Source organism: Argopecten irradians, chromosome 6 (genome assembly GCF_041381155.1).
Source record: "Argopecten irradians isolate NY chromosome 6, Ai_NY, whole genome shotgun sequence".
NCBI classification, from domain to species: domain Eukaryota; kingdom Metazoa; phylum Mollusca; class Bivalvia; order Pectinida; family Pectinidae; genus Argopecten; species Argopecten irradians.
In genome coordinates, this window is record NC_091139.1 from 13,429,708 (window position 1) to 13,451,168 (window position 21,461).

At 34.9% G+C, this 21,461-nt stretch overlaps 2 protein-coding genes across 4 annotated transcripts in view; both read right to left on the reverse strand.

Annotated features, from left to right (window-relative positions):
- Positions 1 to 2,137: 2,137 nt before the first annotated feature.
- Positions 2,138 to 7,424, reverse strand: LOC138325038 (uncharacterized). Its single transcript, XM_069270392.1, has 3 exons — positions 7,147 to 7,424; positions 5,308 to 5,707; positions 2,138 to 3,325 (listed from the first exon to the last, which is right to left on the reverse strand). Exons 1-3 carry the CDS (start codon positions 7,303 to 7,305, stop codon positions 2,901 to 2,903), a joined length of 984 nt encoding a protein of 327 aa, XP_069126493.1. The 5' UTR covers positions 7,306 to 7,424; the 3' UTR covers positions 2,138 to 2,900.
- Positions 7,425 to 13,398: 5,974 nt separating this feature from the next.
- Positions 13,399 to 21,461, reverse strand: part of LOC138325039 (lethal(3)malignant brain tumor-like protein 3) — a 38,877-nt gene continuing 30,814 nt past the window's right edge. For 2 of the 3 annotated variants that reach the window (XM_069270393.1, XM_069270394.1), the window contains 6 exons: positions 21,133 to 21,235; positions 19,726 to 19,899; positions 18,962 to 19,153; positions 18,659 to 18,729; positions 18,087 to 18,331; positions 13,399 to 17,803 (listed from right to left, as the gene is read on the reverse strand). In XM_069270393.1, coding sequence (XP_069126494.1) covers positions 17,675 to 17,803; positions 18,087 to 18,331; positions 18,659 to 18,729; positions 18,962 to 19,153; positions 19,726 to 19,899; positions 21,133 to 21,235 — 914 coding nt within the window. In that variant the 3' untranslated portion in view covers positions 13,399 to 17,674. The remainder of the gene's footprint in view (positions 17,804 to 18,086; positions 18,332 to 18,658; positions 18,730 to 18,961; positions 19,154 to 19,725; positions 19,900 to 21,132; positions 21,236 to 21,461) is intronic. The other variant, XM_069270395.1, reaches the window with a different exon arrangement.

The following is a 21,461-nucleotide window of genomic DNA, read 5'->3' on the forward strand; positions in this document are numbered from 1 at the left end:
CAACCAAATTATATCAGTTGTCTCATATCTTTAATAAGATATTTAAAGTTGGTGATAGTCTATAAAGATCTATCTCATTGGGAAATACAACCAAATTATATCAGTTGTCTCATATCTTTAATAAGATATTTAAAGTTGGTGATAGTCTATAAAGATCTATCTCATTGGGAAATACAACCAAATTATATCAGTTGTCTCATATCTTTAATAAGATATTTAAAGTTGGTGATAGTCTATAAAGATCTATCTCATTGGGAAATACAACCAAATTATATCAGTTGTCTCATATCTTTAATAAGATATTTAAAGTTGGTGATAGTCCAAACTTGTTACAGATAAGATGTCATGTACCACAATGCACAACATTAAATACCTATATACATGTACATTGTCTTCAATGGTGTATAGGTTATATCTTTTACGATCTTGTGACTTTATAAAATATAATTATATGAGAAAATCTGTCTCATAAAGCACATATACCACCTGCAAAATCAGACCACCATTGTGTTCCATGCGGTCAATTTGAAAACAAATACAAATGTTAAAGCTACTTATAGCTAATCCAACCCTTTTTATTAGCCCGGGATGGTCTTTATAGACAGATTTTACTGAACATGTTTTTTTTTTGTCCCTGGATGATTTTTATAGACAGATTTTACTGTACATGTTGTTTTTTTGTTTTTTTGTCCCAGGATAGTCTATATAGACAGATCTTATTGTTATATCCCTATAAAATAATTTGTATAACTATATTGACAAAAATGCCAATAAATTAACTGTTCCGTCGAGCGGTCCAAAGAACTGTTAACATGTGCTGTTGGACCGGAGTGACGTCACAACGGGATATAACAAAACAGTTGTCGGCTGTGTTTTCGGGCAACAGAAACTGTTGCCCTCGGCATTCGGCCTCGGGTAACAGTTTGTCTTCGGGTCCAAATAATCGTCTGTTGCCCTCAACACCATTTAACAACTGTATACCATTGTTGTTTTTTCCTGGGATGGTTTATATCTAGGCACATCTTACTATTGGCTTTTTTATGTGTTCCGGGATGGTCTATATAGACAGATCATACTTTTGTTTCTTTTTTTTTTGTCCCGGGATGGTATATGGACAGATTTTACTGTTGTCTTTTTTTGTCCCGGGATGGTATATACAGACAGATCTTATTGTTGTTTTTTTCCTGGGATTGTTTATATACACAGATCTTCCTATATTTTTTTGTTGTCATATAGACAGATCTTACTGTGGTTTTTTGGTCCCGGGTTAATCTATAGAGACAGTTCTTACTGTTGTTTTTTGGTCCCGAGATGGTCTATATAAACTCTATTGACAAAAGTGCCAATAAATAAACTGTTCCGTCGAGCGGTCCAAAGAAGTGTTAAAATGTGCTATTGGACCGGAGTGACGTCACACATACAATTCGTAACGTCAAAACATTGTTTTGAGTCAATGGCTATAACAAAATAGTTATCGACTTGGTTTTCGGGCAACAGGTGATTTGTTGGACCCTCAAACAAATCATCTTTTGCCCTCAACCCTAGTCAACAACTCTATACTGTTCTTTTCCTGGGATGGTCTATATGAACAGATCATAATGTTGTTTTTTGGTCCTGGGATGGTCTATATGAACAGATCATAATGTTGTTTTTTGGTCCCGGGATGGTCTATATAGACAGATCTAAATGTTGTTTTTTGGTCCCGGGATGGTCTATATAGACAGATCTAATTGGTTTTTTTTGTGTCCCGGGATGGTCTATATAGACAAATCTTACTGTTGTTTTTTTGTCCCGGGATGGTCTATATAGACAGATCTAATTGTTGTTTTTTGGTCCCGGGATGGTCTACATAGACAAATCTTACTGTTGTTTTCTTTTTGTCCCGGGATGGTCTATATAGACAAATCTAATTGTTGTTTTTTGGTCCCGGGATGGTCTATATAGACAGATCTAATTGTTGTTTTTTGGTCCCGGGATGGTCTACATAGACAAATCTTACTGTTGTTTTTTTTTTTGTCCCGGGATGGTCTATATAGACAAATCTAATTGTTGTTTTTTGGTCACGGGATGGTCTATATTGACAGAGTTAATTGTTGTTTTTTGGTCCCGGGATGGTCTACATAGACAAATCTTACTGTTGTTTTTTTGTCCCGGGATGGTCTATATAGACAGATCTAATTGTTGTTTTTTGGTCCCGGGATGGTCTATATAGACAGATCTAATTGTTGTTTTTTGGTCCCGCGATGGTCTATATAGACAAATCTTACTGTTGTTTTTTATCCGGGATGGTCTTTATAGACAGATCTTACTGTTGTTTTTTGGTCCCGGGACTGTCTATATAGACAGATCTAATTGTTGTTTTTTAGTCCCGGGATGGTCTATATAGACAAATCTAATTGTTGTTTTTTGGTACCGGGATGGTCTATATAGACAGATCTAATTGTTGTTTTTTGGTCCCGGGATGGTCTATATAGACAAATCGTACTGGTTTTTTTGTCCCGGGATGGTCTATATAGACAGATTTAATTGTTGTTTTTGTCCCGGGATGATCTGTATAGAAAGATCTTACTGTTGTTTTCTTGTTTCAGGGATGGTCTATATAGACAAATCTTACCGTTGTTTTTGTCCCGGGATGGTCTGTATAGAAATATCTTACTGTTGTTTTTTTGCTTCCGGGATGGTCTATATAGACAAATCTTACTGTTGTTTTTTGGGTCCCGGGATGGCCTTTATGGACAGGTATGTACACAATTTTTTGATAACTTATATAATTTGGTTGTTAACATTTTTCCTCTTGAATAAATCTGATTAAAGATGTTTAAGTAAACTTTTTGAAGGAAACGAGCGTTTGTCATAATCAGGTCAGCTCTAGTTGCGCGCACAGTTTGCTATTTCAGACATCAGTAGTAATTGCATGAGCAATGGGCCTTGCTGCACGCGCCGCCGTCACACATGTCCTTACACCAAGAGTCTGGGTTGGCAATTAACCCGGCGTATCGACTGTTGACGAAGGAGCATTGACGAACTTTCCAGTCACACGTACACTTACACCTGGCACTGGTGCATTCACTGGAATGAGCACTGCACTGGCTTGTACACCAGCTGTTCACACAGTCAATGTCAGGCAAGGGTGCCACGGAGGTACAGCTGAGCACGTAATTATTTGGACATGACGTCACCATAGGGGCCTGGGTATAAGCCTGGGTGGGGGCCGGAGTCGGCCCGGGGCTCCAAGGCGCGGGAGTTACGTTGCCGTTACCTTCTATTTCGATGTCCATGCAGTTGCGGAACTCCTCTTGTTTAGCGTTTTTACCAGCATTATTTCCTATGAATTAGATAAGTAGTTTTAAATAGTGCAATAGATCATACAAGTAATTGCTTTCCAAAATGCTAAGTTCGCTACGCGGAAGCTTAACCATTTGGTTGGAAAGAATATGAAAATTAAACAATGATATGATAATATTGCTTAGCAATTGTACATGTAAATGTTTGAAATGGTACAAAACAAATCATTTATTCCATCTAGACTACTAATTATTTGCAAATACCTTGTTAATTAATACCTATTTGACCGTTGTAGGATCTGTATTGTATCGATGTGAAAAGATGTGTTTTCAATTTCCCTTTGTCATCTGAAAGAGGGCTACGTAAGCCATTAGAAATATGATATGTCTAGTTCACGGTGTTTGGCCTCTGTAAATCTCGACCCGGCACGTACTTTCCATCTCCACTTTCATACAGTTTATGGATCAGATTTAAATTAAAACACGCAAAGCCTTCATCAAACCTTTACTCAAATGTCAAACTGAAAGATCTCCTTTCATTCGATAAAGCAATTCGACAAACCTCGCAGATTCCCTTAAAACATACTTGTACAAAACTTACTAAACACAGTCAATTAATGAAACTAGGAGAACTTGAATAAACACTGACAGTTGAAATTACCGAATCATTACCCAGAAACGTTTGTAACCGCCGAGTGATAGTATGGTGATTTTGATATCTTTTTTTGTGTGTCTAGATTTGTGTGATGTGTGATGTCAGTATCAGGATGTGACATTAATAAGTATGATGTCAGTATCGCGATGTGACCCAGATTAGTGTGATGTCTGTATTGGGATGTGACCCAGATTTGTGTGATGGGTGATATCAGTATTGGGATGTGACTTAGATTTGTGTGATAGTGGATATCAGTACCGGAATGTGACCCAGATTTGTATGATGAGTGATGTCAGTATCGGGATGTAACTTAGATTTGTGTGATGTCAGTACTGGGATGTGACCTAGATTTGTGTCATGTGTGATGTCAGTACCGGGATGTGACCTAGATTTGTGTGATTTCAGTACTGGGATGTGACCTAGATTTGTGTGATGAGTGATGTCAGTATCGGGATGTGACTTAGATTTGTGTGATGTCAGTACTGGGATGTGACCCAGATTTGTGTCATGGGTGATGTCAGTACCGGGATGTGACCTAGATTTGTGTGATTTCAGTACTGGGATGTGACCTAGATTTGTGTGATGAGTGATGTCAGTATCGGGATGTGACTTAGATTTGTGTGATGTCAGTACTGGGATGTGACCCAGATTTGTGTGATGGGTGATGTCAGTACCGGGATGTGACCTAGATTTGTGTGATGTCAGTACTGGGATGTGACCCAGATTTGTGTGATGGGTGATGTCAGTACCAGGGTGTGACCTAAATTTGTGTGCTATCAGTACTGGGATGTGACCTAGATGTGTAAGATGTCAGTACCAGGATGTGACCTAGATTTGTGTGATTTCAGTACCGGGATATGACCTAGATTTGTGTGATGGGTAATGTTAGTACGGAGATGTGACCTATATTTGTGTGATGTCAGTATCGGGATGTGATCTTGACTTGTGTGATGTCAGATCCGGGATGTGACCCAGATTTGTGTGATGGGTGATGTCAGTACAGGGATGTGACCTAGATTTGTTGGATGGGTGATTTCAGTACCGGGATGTGACCTAGATTTGTGTAATGGGTGATGTCAGTACCAGGATGTGACATTGATTTGTGTGATGTGTGTGATGTCAGTACCGGGATGTTACCCAGATTTGTGCGATGACAGTACCGAGATGTGAATAGGACTTATATGACGTTAGCAAGATGTCCTCTGTTTATTTGATTGTGTTACGTTGGTATCAGGAAGTAAACTAGAATTTTACGTGTGATATCTTTCAATATACGTTTCTTCTGTCACTTATTTCAAATCATATTAGCAATATCTTTTTGAAATACGTTTCGACAAATATACCGTCGGTTATTTTAAGTACAATTACCTGCTACCCATCTCCAGCGAAGGACGCAGTGGTCACATGACACCCCGGCAGGTAAAACCACCTTTAGTTGGATTGTTCCTTTCCTGTCGGATGTTAAGTCCCACGTCAAGCCCCGGGTATTAGTCACGTCATCAACAATTTCCAGTGGGTGCTCGGCCAGGCAGTCCTCCAGTTGCGTGGTTCTCCTTGTCTTATCGGCGCTGGCACAGAGCTTGAAGTCAAAGAAGCCCTTATGATGAGCAGTGATTTTGACTGCCACTGGAATCGTATCCCCTGAAGCGTACTTGGGCCTGATGTAGCTTGGGTCGTAGTATTTGCCGTCTTCTTCATTATCTCGGGGCTGTGATTGAGAATAATCATCCCCGCAAGGTCCACACTTATCATTATTTTGTGTTTGTTTCTGTATAAAGATCAAATATAAAGAGTTTTGTCATTAACTGTGATAACTTTGCTGGTTACAGAAAACAATAAATACTAGAAAATGTGACTGGACAATTAGACGGACTTTTCACCGACAAGGAATTTCGGTCAATGAAGCCCTATATCTCAATATGTTACAGGTCCAATTTAAGATGTCTAGGCCTTTCAGAACTTGACAAAAAGTACTTAATTTATTACGGATTTTTGGCTCATATGACCTTGAATTAAGATCATGGTCTTTCATATTAACAAATTGGTAGCTATTTATATTATCATGCTACAAGCCTTTTGTCATTAGCTGTGGATATACAACATTACAGTGTACAGTAACTCCATCAAATAATCAATCGTTGCCATAATATTAACAGTATAAGCAATGTCAAAAGTAACATCTGCAACGATAGAAATTATTAAATTACTCTAATTTAATTCAATACAGCAATTTTAGCAAATTAGCGTATTCAAAATCAATGTAACGACCTTTCCGATATTATCCCATATTTCCCGCACGCTATTAAGAATAAATTACTGGAATTTAATTTAATACAGCAACTTAAGCGTATTCAAAATCAATGTGACGAGCTTTCCGATATTATCCCATATTTCCCGCACGCTAAAGTATAAATCACTCGAATGTAATAGTTCAATACAGCAACTTAAGCGTATTCAAAATCAATGTAACGACCTTTCCGATATTATCCCATATTTCCCGCACGCTAAAGTATAAATCAATCGAATGTAATTCAATACAGCAACTTAAGCGTATTCAAAATCAATGTAACGAGCTTTCCGAAAATTTTGTAGAGTCGCAAAAGTTATTAGCGTACCGTTAATACTATACTTGTCAACACATTTTGATCAATTAAAATAAATCAAATGTGGATTTTCATAACACGGATCGCCTTGTGTGTCCTAATTTCCGAGCGTTAGTTGACTATCACTGCGCCAGACAACGGAAACAGTTAACAGCGAAATGAATCTTTGAACATTGAAGCAAGAATAGGACCAAAATTATGGTCAATTTATGGTCGCAAATTCACTCCGAATCAATTTTACTTTGACAGGATAATTTACTTTGAATCAATTTTACTTTGACAGGATAATTTACTTTGAATCAATTTTACTTTGACAGGATAATTTACTTTGAATCAATTTTACTTTGACAGGATAATTTACTTTGAATCAATTTTACTTTGACAGGATAATTTACTTTGAATCAATTTTACTTTGACAGGATAATTTACTTTGAATCAATTTTACTTTAACAGGATAATTTACTTTGAATCAATTTTACTTTGACAGGATAATTTAATTTGAAAACAAAATGTGTTTATACAATGATCTCTAACAAAAGACAAAACTACTACAATGTACATTGAAGAAATATGTCAACAACAAAACACTCGGACAGATACCCACCCAGCGTCCACCACAGTTCAATCCTTGGGGTGTGTCATACCGGTAGCTGGGGTTATCACTAGCAATACTTCTGCTGGGAGGGTCCGTCATGTAGCCATGTCCGCGCACGTGCGACACTATGGTCACTAGGACAAAAACTGACCAAGTCAAACTAGCCATGCGGTTGCTGTCGTGTAACCAGACCAACTGATAGCCGCTCGCTGTTACGGTCTAGGTTATAGTCAGAATTCTCCAAGCATGAAATATTGTTCTGTAAAATTTTCTATATAGTCACGACATTGTTATAATGGTGGCAGTGTTATTGAATTTCATGTTGCGTAACCCTTAATCAAAAATACGGTATGCTAGAGGTCGCGTGGGGAATTTGGGTCACGTGTAGTTTTACTTTAATTTAAAATAAAATTTCCAGTGAATTTCTTAATACTGTATCAAAGAAAACCTTTAATGAACAAATGAGAGAGATCGGGAAAGTTACGTCTAAGTATGCCAGCACATCTGACCATAGACATTTGTTTTGTATAGAACTAGTTTTATGCTAATCGTTTCGATATACACGTAATCTAAAATATTTTAAAGAAAGATTTTATACGTTTTCTCTTTTTTTTTCTGTGTATTTAAACATTGAACTGCATTCACTTGGCAATTTTGAGAGCATTAATGCCAACTGGACAGTGGCAAATTTAATGACGAGCGCTGGAGCTTCATGTTGAATATCTCAGATTTCATGCAAAGTTTCCCCTAGGACCCATGTTGCGCATATTGCATTTTGAAACCTATCGTTCAACAAGATGGTCGACAGTTTGTTATCACTATATCTCAGAAAGTACTGTCGATAGGCGGCCATCTTTAATTTTGACAATTGAAGTTTGTTATTACTATTTCTGAAAAAAAGCACTGAAAATATCATAAATTTCATATGTAGTTCATCTTGGTTCCCCAACAGTTTTACCAATTTCATCTTGCATGTGAAAAGCTCTCTTGGATTTTGCCATTAACACAACATCATGCGGACAGCGGCCATATATTGAATTTGGCAATAAAATGTGTTGCTATTTGTACCCTTTTTGTGAAGTGCCTGATGTTAATCTCAGAAGTTGTGTGTCCGAAATAATTGTGTGAGCGAACACAACAAAGTATACCACACCACCTCTCTTTCTCTCCCGCCATCGCTCTCTCTCTCTCTCTCTCTCTCTCAATGATAACCCCCTTACACAAAACTTTATATTCAAGCAGTAGTCTTTTAGAGCATTTATTGCGCAAGAAATTGCATTTTGAGATATACTTTTGTTGATGGCAGTTTATATATGTAAATATCGAGAGAAAGTTGTTTGAATTTTTTTTTTAATTATACATTGTACACACACTGAAACGTGAGTGCTTCCATAGGTTTTTTAATAGAGGCCAATCACGGCATTACAGTTTGTGTGTAGGTGGTTCGAGTGAGTGGGCGATTATTTGGTACGACCCAATACTTGTTCAAAAGCAAGTGTAAAATTACACCAACAAAAACAGTTTTCTTTTCTTGTGTATCGTGTGGTGTCCATTCCACACTATATCGGTTCTAATAGCATCATTTTCGTGATTTCGATTGACACGAAAGAGATATTTTTAGCTTGAATGCATGTCCAAGATGAAAGTTTAAACGACGTCTTAAAACCGTGATAGGTTTCTAAAAGAAATCCGCTCTGAATACTCTGAATGTTTTGATAGTTCGGCCACAGAATTCTGACGCTAATAGCACACTTACACTGTACTTACTGTGATTATATTGATATGAGGATACCAAAATTGTGAGTTTTCAATGAAATCAGCCGGGGTTACATACAATTTACACGGGCTCCATTATCATTATACTTTCATAACCTCATCAAAATACAAATCTATTCCTTATCTTTACAGTACTTTTTCAAGCAAATGAATATAATTTATTCTCGCGACAGTTGCATATTTCTGGACACATCGTGTAAGTATAAGTTTTATTGTATCAATGTATATCAGTAATTTGTAAAGATAAGTGGACACATATACATTGTATCACTGTATATATGTAATGAGTAAAGATAAGTGGACACATAGTGTTAGTGTAAGTTTTATTGTATCAATGTATATCAGTAATGTGTAAAGATAAGTGGACACATATATATTGTATCAGTAAAGATAAGTGTAAGAAGATAAGTGGACACATAGTGTTAGTGTAAGTTTTCTTGTATCAATGTATATCAGTAATGTGTAAAGATAAGTGGACACATAGTGTTAGTGTAAGTTTTTGTTTATGTATCAATGTATATCAGTAATGTGTAAAGATAAGTGGACACATAGTGTAAGTATAAGTTTTATTGTATCAATGTATATCAGTAATGTGTAAAGATAAGTGGACACATAGTGTAAGTATAAGTTTTATTGTATCAATGTATATCAGTAATGTGTAAAGATAAGTGGACACATAGTGTAAGTATAAGTTTTATTGTATCAATGTATATCAGTAATGTGTAAAGATAAGTGGACACATAGTGTAAGTATAAGTTTTATTGTATCAATGTATATCAGTAATGTGTAAAGATAAGTGGACACATAGTGTTAGTGTAAGTTTTATTGTATCACTGTATATCAGTAATGTGTAAAGATAAGTGGACACATAGTGTAAGTGTAAGTTTTATTGTATCAATGTATATCAGTAATGTGTAAAGATAAGTGGACACATAGTGTAAGTATAAGTTTTATTGTATCAATGTATATCAGTAATGTGTAAAGATAAGTGGACACATAGTGTTAGTGTAAGTTTTATTGTATCACTGTATATCAGTAATGTGTAAAGATAAGTGGACACATAGTGTAAGTGTAAGTTTTATTGTATCAATGTATATCAGTAATGTGTAAAGATAAGTGGACACATAGTGTAAGTATAAGTTTTATTGTATCAATGTATATCAGTAATGTGTAAAGATAAGTGGACACATAGTGTAAGTGTAAGTTTTATTGTATCTATGTATATCAGTAATGTGTAAAGATAAGTGGACACATAGTGTAAGTATAAGTTTTATTGTATCACTGTATATCAGTAATGTGTAAAGATAAATGGACACATAGTGTTAGTGTAAGTTTTATTGTATCACTGTATATCAGTAATGTGTAAAGATAAGTGGACACATAGTGTTAGTGTAAGTTTTCTTGTATCAATGTATATCAGTAATGTGTAAAGATAAGAGGACACATAGTGTAAGTGTAAGTTTTCTTGTATCAATGTATATCAGTAATGTGTAAAGATAAGAGGACACATAGTGTAAGTGTAAGTTTTATTGTATCACTGTATATCAGTAATGTGTAAAGATAAGAGGACACATAGTGTAAGTGTAAGTTTTATTGTATCACTGTATATCAGTAATGTGTAAAGATAAGAGGACACATAGTGTAAGTGTAAGTTTTATTGTATCACTGTATATCAGTAATGTGTAAAGATAAGAGGACACATAGTGTAAGTGTAAGTTTTATTGTATCACTGTATATCAGTAATGTGTAAAGATAAGTGGACACATAGTGTAAGTATAAGTTTTATTGTATCACTGTATATCAGTAATGTGTAAAGATAAGTGGACACATAGTGTAGTGTAAGTTTTATTGTATCACTGTATATCAGTAATGTGTAAAGATAAGTGGACACATAGTGTTAGTGTAAGTTTTATTGTATCAATGTATATCAGTAATGTGTAAAGATAAGTGGACACATAGTGTAAGTGTAAGTTTTATTGTATCACTGTATATCAGTAATGTGTAAAGATAAGAGGACACATAGTGTAAGTGTAAGTTTTATTGTATCACTGTATATCAGTAATGTGTAAAGATAAGTGGACACATAGTGTAAGTGTAAGTTTTTATTGTATCAACTGTATATCAGTAATGTGTAAAGATAAAGTGGACACATAGTGTAAGTGTAAGTTTTCTTGTATCAATGTATATCAGTAATGTGTAAAGATAAGAGGACACATAGTGTAAGTGTAAGTTTTATTGTATCACTGTATATCAGTAATGTGTAAAGATAAATGGACACATAGTGTAAGTGTAAGTTTTCTTGTATCAATGTATATCAGTAATGTGTAAAGATAAGAGGACACATAGTGTAAGTATAAGTTTTATTGTATCACTGTATATCAGTAATGTGTAAAGATAAATGGACACATAGTGTAAGTGTAAGTTTTATTGTATCACTGTATATCAGTAATGTGTAAAGATAAGTGGACACATAGTGTAAGTGTAAGTTTTCTTGTATCAATGTATATCAGTAATGTGTAAAAGATAAGAGGACACATAGTGTAAGTATAAGTTTTATTGTATCACTGTATATCAGTAATGTGTAAAGATAAATGGACACATAGTGTTAGTGTAAGTTTTATTGTATCAATGTATATCAGTAATGTGTAAAGATAAGAGGACACATAGTGTAAGTGTAAGTTTTATTGTATCACTGTATATCAGTAATGTGTAAAGATAAATGGACACATAGTGTAAGTGTAAGTTTTCTTGTATCAATGTATATCAGTAATGTGTAAAGATAAGAGGACACATAGTGTAAGTATAAGTTTTATTGTATCACTGTATATCAGTAATGTGTAAAGATAAATGGACACATAGTGTTAGTGTAAGTTTTATTGTATCACTGTATATCAGTAATGTGTAAAGATAAGAGGACACATAGTGTAAGTGTAAGTTTTATTGTATCACTGTATATCAGTAATGTGTAAAGATAAGTGGACACAGTAGTTTTATGTATCAAAGTAATGTGTAAAGATAATGGACACATAGTGTAAGTATAAGTTTTATTGTTCACTGTATATCAATGTGTAAAGATAAGAGGACACATAGTGTAAGTGTAAGTTTTCTTGTATCATGTAGTAAGTGTAAGTGGACACATAGTGCAAGTGTAAGTTTTCTTGTATCAATGTATATCAGTAATGTGTAAAGATAAATGGACACATAGTGTAAGTGTAAGTTTTATTGTATCACTGTATATCAGTAATGTGTAAAGATAAGAGGACACATAGTGTAAGTGTAAGTTTTATTGTATCACTGTATATCAGTAATGTGTAAAGATAAATGGACACATAGTGTTAGTGTAAGTTTTATTGTATCACTGTATATCAGTAATGTGTAAAGATAAGTGGACACATAGTGTAAGTGTAAGTTTTATTGTATCAATGTATATCAGTAATGTGTAAAGATAAGTGGACACATAGTGTAAGTATAAGTTTTATTGTATCACTGTATATCAGTAATGTGTAAAGATAAGTGGACACATAGTGTAAGTATAAGTTTTATTGTATCACTGTAGATCAGTAATGTGTAAAGATAAGTGGACACATAGTGTAAGTATAAGTTTTATTGTATCACTGTATATCAGTAATGTGTAAAGATAAGTGGACACATAGTGTTAGTGTAAGTTTTATTGTATCACTGTATATATGTAATGTGTAAAGATAAGTGGACACATAGTGTTAGTGTAAGTTTTATTGTATCACTGTATATCAGTAATGTGTAAAGATAAATGGACACATAGTGTAAGTGTAAGTTTTCTTGTATCAATGTATATCAGTAATGTGTAAAGATAAGTGGACACATAGTGTAAGTATAAGTTTTATTGTATCACTGTATATCAGTAATGTGTAAAGATAAGTGGACACATAGTGTAAGTGTAAGTTTTCTTGTATCAATGTATATCAGTAATGTGTAAAGATAAATGGACACATAGTGTAAGTGTAAGTTTTATTGTATCACTGTATATCAGTAATGTGTAAAGATAAGAGGACACATAGTGTAAGTGTAAGTTTTATTGTATCACTGTATATCAGTAATGTGTAAAGATAAATGGACACATAGTGTTAGTGTAAGTTTTATTGTATCACTGTATATCAGTAATGTGTAAAGATAAGTGGACACATAGTGTAAGTGTAAGTTTTCTTGTATCAATGTATATCAGTAATGTGTAAAGATAAGTGGACACATAGTGTAAGTATAAGTTTTATTGTATCACTGTATATCAGTAATGTGTAAAGATAAGTGGACACATAGTGTAAGTATAAGTTTTATTGTATCACTGTATATCAGTAATGTGTAAAGATAAGTGGACACATAGTGTAAGTATAAGTTTTATTGTATCACTGTAGATCAGTAATGTGTAAAGATAAGTAGACACATAGTGTTAGTGTAAGTTTTATTGTATCACTGTATATATGTAATGTGTAAAGATAAGTGGACACATAGTGTTAGTGTAAGTTTTATTGTATCAATGTATATCAGTAATGTGTACGTACGGCCTAACAAAACAAAGGCACAGCAAGCTTGCATTTCATCCTACAACTCTCATCTTTATCAGTGTTCAAATTCACTCCTTTGAGTGTTCAAATTCAATTTGATTTTTTATGGGACATTTCATCTGACAATTCTCATCCCAATTGGTTTTCAAATTCAATTTGAAACTTCAATAAGAGACTTCATCTTACAATTCTCAACCCTAAAATTCTTCAAATTCAATTTGAAATTTCAATGAGATTTCATCATACAATTCTCATCTCTGTAACTGTTCAAATTGAATTTGAAACTTCTATAAGAGATTTCATCTTACAATTCTCATCCCTAAAATTCTTCAAATTCAATTTGAAATTTTAATGAGATTTCATCATACAATTCTCATCTCTGTAACTGTTCAAATTCAATTTGAAACTTCAATAAGAGATTTCATCTTACAACAATAAGAGATTTCATCTTACAATTCTCATCCCTAAAATTCTTCAAATTCAATTTGAAATTTCAATGAGATTTCATCTTAAACAATTCTCATCTCTGTAAGTTTTCAAATTCAATTTGAAATTTCTGTAAGAGATTTCATCTTACAATTCAAATCTCTAATCAGAAGACATTTCATGCTATAAATAAATGATATCAACTCTCATTTACATTCTCAAACTGAACCATGTATATCACAACTCATCATAAAGTCTTCAAATTCTGAGTGTCTACATTTTCTTAAACACACGGTTCAATGACATTAGCTGATCAGAAGTATAACAATGTAATATGTAGGAGTGTAGATATCAATGCCGCGAGACACTCCCTTTATTTTATATAATGATTTCTATATTTGCACCGGGACATCAGAAACCATATCTTATAGCCATTCCGATGTTATTAAAATCTGAAATATTTACAAAACGAAACCTGCTGATTGATGGTTTAGTTTTAAAAAAATTCAAACTTAACACCTGAATATTGTAAATTAATCAACAAGTTCAGCACAATAATTTATAATTTGATTTCATGTATTTGCATTCATTCCTGATTTATTAAGATGTAAGTGATGACCATTTCAACATAACACTTTTAATATTCCCGTTTCTGTAATGTGAATTAGTCAAACACTTCCTGTAATTATAGATCTCGAAAATTAAATTAGGTATAGGGTCAATATCAAATAAAAAAACATATGGTCTATGGTATTATAAATTGGGACAGGCTTGGTAAATAAAGGGGATGGTAAAGGATTGGGGGGGGGGGGGGGGGGGGTATTAAAAAGTGATTCAACATCACAATTTCTGATGATACAGGTGATGGCATTCACATGCAAATATGTAATTTTCTCAATTACAATTTTGAAATTCTACATGATTGTATCATCCATTAATTAAATGAAGCATATCAACAGACTACCTGTACATATATTGCAAAAATGAGAAGCAAATGTCAGGTAAAAGCCAAAAAAGACAACAAAAAATATCTAGGAATCTAGCTACATATAATACTAAAAGCCAAGACCAGTGCCAGTCACGTTATTTTTAAATCGGTATGTTAACACAAAATTAGATCTAATATTCAAATAGAAAAAGGGCATGTTTTGACTCTTCCAAAATCACCAATGTTGGGGGGTTGGGAGGCAAGACTTTCAAATACCCGACATGTATACCGGTAGCATGTCAAAATCTTTTATTTATCAGCGCACCACCAATCAACTTTTGACACAAATGTTTCTTCCCCTCCTACACAGAGAATCCTGGAAAAGCTTTATCCTAAAGACTCTTACATGTAACCACACATGTTATATTCAAGTTCTCCTGATACCATTACACGCATGACTAAGAATACAACATCAACAAGAGAGAATATAAAAAATCCATCCCAGACATCATTCGAGTAACTAGTGCCTGGAACCTTGATTGTGGAGGAATATATGTAATAACAAGCATACTATACAGATATAAAAAAAACAATAAAACACGCTAAAAAAAGTCTGAAAATGCACCGATCCTTCCTGAAACTGGTTGGAATACAATTCTCTGATTGGCTGAAAGCACTATGGGAATTATAACGCCCAATTTATATACACATATATACATATCACTTGACCTTTTCTCATCTGCTAATTTGTTTTTGCCATTTGACCTTACTCTACTATAAACAGAATAACTAGTCCCTATATCACACTCTGTATCCACAATTAACATCACACTCCTTAACTTTCCTCAACAATTTAATACATGTATATCTGAAATTTACACAATCAACGAACTATTTTGCATATATATCACCACCAATAACCAGAGCAGAGGATTTAACAATACAAGAATAATATATTAAAGCCTAATAATTTCATTTCAACAATATTAAATAAAAGTGGCTGGATTTAAGAATACCACTTATAATATTTACTGTGAAATATAATAATTTTGACGATAAAGATTAACATACATCTGAAATGTCGTTAGCTGGACTTTACATAACTCAAAGACAAGACTTTTAACTGTCCTGTTGGTCCCAACCAAAACTTTTGCTATCAAAAGTACACTTATCAAACATGAATACTCTGAGACATTGTATGTAAACAGGGTCCTGCTGATGATGAAACATTTCAAGTTTGCATCAACAAAGCTTCTGAGTGAGCCAAGGATTTAAACTCCCCCAGAACTTGTTTTATGACTTCAATACAACATAATTCTATCTGAGAGAAATTCATAGTCTCTGTGCTGAGCTAATGTGTTTTGTACATACAATATATCCTATAAATGTATGCCTAACAGACTGAACTAAGACTATTAGGTAAATCTCCTGATAACAGAAATGTCTATCCCAAGTCAAAATAAAGATTCACTGAATATCTGGCCCCATACTCACAGAACAGTTTTAAGTTTAGACTAAACCAACCACAGACGGTGTTACAAAGAGTAACATCACTTTCTTTGTAACATCAATTTTGATTGGCTTTCCTGATCCTGGAGCCCATTCCACTCAGTAAGTCTGACACAATATGAACCTCTACATCACAGTAGTTAGAGTAAGATTTTTGTTAACATTATCAACTCCTATGACCTTTAACTTGGGTTCACTTGATTGAGTCACAAAAACAGAAAAGTTAGACAGTGATTACTACAGACAACCTTCAACATCAGGTACTTGTTGATAAAGACATAAAAATAATCTTAATATAACAAATGTTCTCAACAAATATTCTGACAAAAGAAATGATGTATATCTGACCTTCATGGTTTTTTTATAGCATCTTTAAAGTGAACAGTCGGGCAAAGAAAACCAGTCTAAATGCGTTCATTGGCCTTCCAAAAGTTCTCACATATTAATACGACGGTCAAGTTCTGTTTAGTTCTGACCATTAAAGTAAAGAAAAGTTGAAAGCATTGAAAGCGAGGCTGCGTGGGAATGTAACCACGGACATAGTGAGCCGGGAGGACGTTTTAGAATTTCCATACTTTAAATTAATTTCTTCGTACGCAGACAGATTTTGACGACAGATTTTATTTTTCCATTTCATAAGAAGTTATACTGGATACCTTCACACCATTTTTACCGACTTTAGCCATCCTTGCCCGACTGTTCACTTTAAGCTCATTCACCCCTGAAGACACATATAGTCTCTTCTAAATCCAAGACTAGTCCAGTCCATTATGGAATTTCAGGGGTAAATGAGGTAATGTTGCTGTATCACATGATCACAGACTTGTACATTCATACTAGTCTAACAAACAGTAATTCTCTCACTCTCTATAACCACACAAGGATTTCGTTTGTGAGCAAATTCAACAATAAGTTCCACATACATAATGATAGCTACACACTATGGCACGAATCAATTGTTAACTTGTATTTATAAACAAATCTGTTAAAATTTTACGAGGCATCCTTCTACGATCAACTGTCACTGAACAAAAACTTGCATATAGCTCCAGCCCCTGTTTCTCCTGAAGAGTTCTATTTTACTGGAACTATTCATCTTGCTGTACTCCGATAACATCCAGTATTAATTCCCTTATGTGGACCCTGAAGAAGCAGGTTTTCCATATTTTTGACATCGCTTTTAAATAATAATAAGATTTTGAATTTCAATGGAAACTGTTACGTCTCTGGGAGAAGCTAGCTCCTTGTTCTTTGACGGCGACGCTTGTGTACCTGCTCCAGCCCACACAGAGTACCAGGGCCAGGAACACTGTTACATATATCCCATAATAGTCAAACTTCACTGAAGCTGCTATCATAATCAAACATCCAGCGAATTCTTGAACATGAGAATGCTGTTGAAGATTTTCAGAGCTGGACCCAACTTAACGTTCATAATCTTCACAATGTCTGTTTGTGTTATCAACATAAACGCTTCTCCGTCAATTTGCTGTAAGATAAATAAAAAACGATCAATTTCCAAGTTTAATATCAGTAACATACATGTATTCAAAATTTTCTACAAATTACAAACAATTAAAAAATAATTTTAATAGCTAAAATTCATACCATTTGCCATATAACTTTAGTCATAAAACAAGCTCGATCAATTTAAAAGTCAGTGGTATTTCACATAAATGATATTTATGTTAAACAAATGATTTCTATACTAATGCGATTATCAGAGATGTAAAATTGAATTAAAATAAAGAGAACTATAAGTTTGTTCCTACCTCATCTTTAAAAGCCTTGGCATGCTCCTCGCATCCAGGTAATGACCGGACAAACTGTGACACCTGGTCCACATTCCAATTAGAGACCTCGGAACCTTTCATCTTATCCACTCCCGGGAGAAGCTTGGAGTGTTGTTCCCAGCATAGGGGTAAGTCCTTGTTAGGGTTGGGAACCATGGAGGACATAAACACTGACTGATGGATCCCATTGTGTAGGTTACTGTTGTTTTTGTTTTCTGAAGCTGCTTCATAAACAAAATTTCATATCTTTATTTAGCATTAAACAAATGAATTACTAGAATATGGTGACCATTTTATACTACTTGTTATCAATTGATATTAACGAAATTTATCTTTGTGCCCATTATTCAATAATATTAAACTCCCTTTTCTTTATCAATATATACCTTTACTTATATCAACACATGTGAATCTAGTACTCTGCTTTGTTATACCTTTACCGTGTAGTCGTTATACTTTTCTATAGTAAAATGAGTCCAATATTTTGATGTTTGCACCTGTAAAATGTCAATACATGTGAATCTAGTACAAATGTACTATGCTATACATACCTTTACTGTCCTTTTCTCTCTCCCGTGACATTTTATGTGGGCCTCTGTCACCCATATTCAGGTAGTAGCTCCTAAGAAAGTAAATGTTATAGTTGAGCTCTATAATCATACAGACATACAATTTATTTCTAATCTAAGTACTCCAATTATACTATTCAGGCTGTATGTTTTTAAAATTCAAGCACTTTTCAAGAGAAAATTTGCTTTTTACCAAAATATATCACTTCTCATTCATAACTGGAACAGAACTGCAATGTAAAGATAATGTTGAACAGTATTGTATAAACTTAAGGCAGAGCTTACCTCGGTTTCCGACCTCGTCCAGATTTGACCTTCACCTTGCCTGTGTCACCGTTTGTCATATGCTGTGCTTTGCTCTGCATCTGCATCATCATGATGTTTTTCTCTGACAGAGGACAGCCAGAGACTTTATGGTGCATGGTGAACTTTCCTGTGATATGTCCTGATCCATCACAGCCTGGTGTTGGACATTTCCTACAAACATCAATGTCGTTATCAGATGATTAGTTTTATATTGACTTTGGTTCAAATCACTTTTTCCTAAAAAAAAAAAAAAAAAAAAAAAAAAAAAAAAGCCAAACTTTGAAATAGTGCAATTCAGTTTATTTTCAGCTAACTTTTATCACTCTAAATTACTTTGATCCTAATCCCACTTTTGTCTGCTTTTCTCCATTTCTTCTTGAAGTCTTTGCTTCCACATCTTGCAATCAAATCATAGTCTGTGCAGAAGTTCATACAATTTTTTATTAGGAAAATTAAAGCTTGGAAACAGACAAAAATCGCATATATGATGTGACAAATTGACACTAGACAAGATAGACATGAGATACAGAACATTTACATAGTACAGAGTTAACTCCCTTGCAGGTAGGTACTGAGTGTGATGTCACATGTTTGTGAGTGCAACGTCATACTTTCTAGAGAAAACAATCATGCAAGTTTTGCTCACAAAACAATGATATCACAATCGACACCTATCCGCATGGGTGATAATTATGTAATATGCTAATACAGATTATGAGTTGATTGCTTATATTTCGAATTACTTCTGTTCTGGTGAGGATGGGTATTCCATGCTCCTTTGGGACCTGAATGTGGGAGTACCAGGAGGTGAAGGGGCGGGAGTCTGGTTCACCTCCTCGGCTCTCGTCGACCCCAGTCTGTCCTGTAGAGTTGTTTCCTTGTTGATGTTGGAACTAGAGTAGGGACAGCCAAAAGCACTGAAAAACACAATCACAATTACCATATTATATTCCATGTTAATGTTGGAGCTAGCATGGGGAAAGAGCCAGAGTATTTAACATACTGAAACAACAGCTGGTTTGCATAATTTAACAGATATATATACAAGAAAAACAAGAGATCCCAGAGGGATCTTGGCGCCTACCAAAGAATGATCTATGTCTGACAATGGAAAGAGGGATCTTTTCTCTGCTTTTCAAACTTTTACTACATATTACTACACATGAAATTTGAGAAAGATCCTTTCAGTATTTTCTGAGATACATCTATATAACAGTAATAAACTTTAATTTTCAAAATCCAAGATGGCTACCTGTCAGCCATCTTGTTAACTGATCAGTCTGAAAATGAAATATGCACAACTAGACCCACAGAGGAACCTGCACATGAAATTTGAGACAGGTCCCTTCAGTACTTTCTGAAAAATAGCGGTAACAAACTTCAATTGTCAAAATCCAAGATGGTGGCCTGTCGGCCATCTTGTTCACCAATCAGTCGGAAAATGCAATATGCACAACTATTTGAGAGGGATCCCTTCAGTGCTTGCTGAGATATAGTGGTGAGAAACTTTAACTATCAAAATCCAAGATAGCAGCCTGTCAGCCATCTTTTTGACCGATCAGTCCCAAAATGCAATATGCACAACTAGGGCCCAAGGGGAACCTACATATGAAATTTGTGAGAGATCTCTTCTGTACTTTCTGAGATATAGCGGTAACAAGAAATGTTAATGGACAGAAGGACGGACCACGGACCACGGACAAAAAGCGTTTTGAATAGCCCACCATCTGATGATGGTGGGTTAAAAATGTGGTGCCTTCAGTACTAATGAGACCCATCTGTGGTGCCCTATGTACTAATGAGACCCACTTGTGGTGCCCTGTGTACTGATTAGACCCACCTGTGGTGCCCTGTGTACTGATGAGACCCACCTGTGGTGCCCTGTGTACTGATTAGACCCACCTGTGGTGCCCTGTGCACTGATGAGACCCACCTGTGGTGCCCTGTGTACTGATGAAACCCACCTGTGGTGCCCTGTGTACTGATTAGACCCACCTGTGGTGCCCTGTGCACTGATGAGACCCACCTGTGGTGCCCTGTGTACTGATGAAACCCACACGTGGTGCCCTGTGTACTGATTAGACCCACCTGTGGTGCCCTGTGTACTAATAAGACCCACATGTGGTGCCCTGTGTACTAATGAGACCCACCTGTGGTGCCCTGTGTACTTTGCTCCTTTGATGTGGCCAATACCCTTACAGCCTGGAGTTGGACATCCTCCTTTCTCTGCTGTGTCCACCAAGTCTGCTGGACCTGGATATAAGTAATAATTCTATTTAAACAACAGTTTAATTTACTTTCAAGGTAAATGAAGAAAAGTGAAGACTTGAAATAGTTTTTGGAGGTCAGAATTAGTTACAGAGAATGAGCGTACATTATATACAGTCAAGCAACTGTTGCTGTAATTTTATGATTTAGAGCTCTATTTATTGGAAGTTGAAACGTTCTTGCAGTGATTTATTTTCATAAATTCTTATTG

Coding starts and splice junctions, on each gene's coding strand:
- LOC138325038 (XM_069270392.1), bottom strand. CDS start 7,305: ATGGCTAGTTTGACTTGGTCAGTTTTTGTCCTAGTGACCATAGTGTCG. Junction 5,708..7,146: donor TGAACTGTGGTGGACGCTGG/GTGGGTATCTGT, acceptor ATCTTTATACAG/AAACAAACACAAAATAATGA. Junction 3,326..5,307: donor TCGCTGGAGATGGGTAGCAG/GTAATTGTACTT, acceptor TCTAATTCATAG/GAAATAATGCTGGTAAAAAC.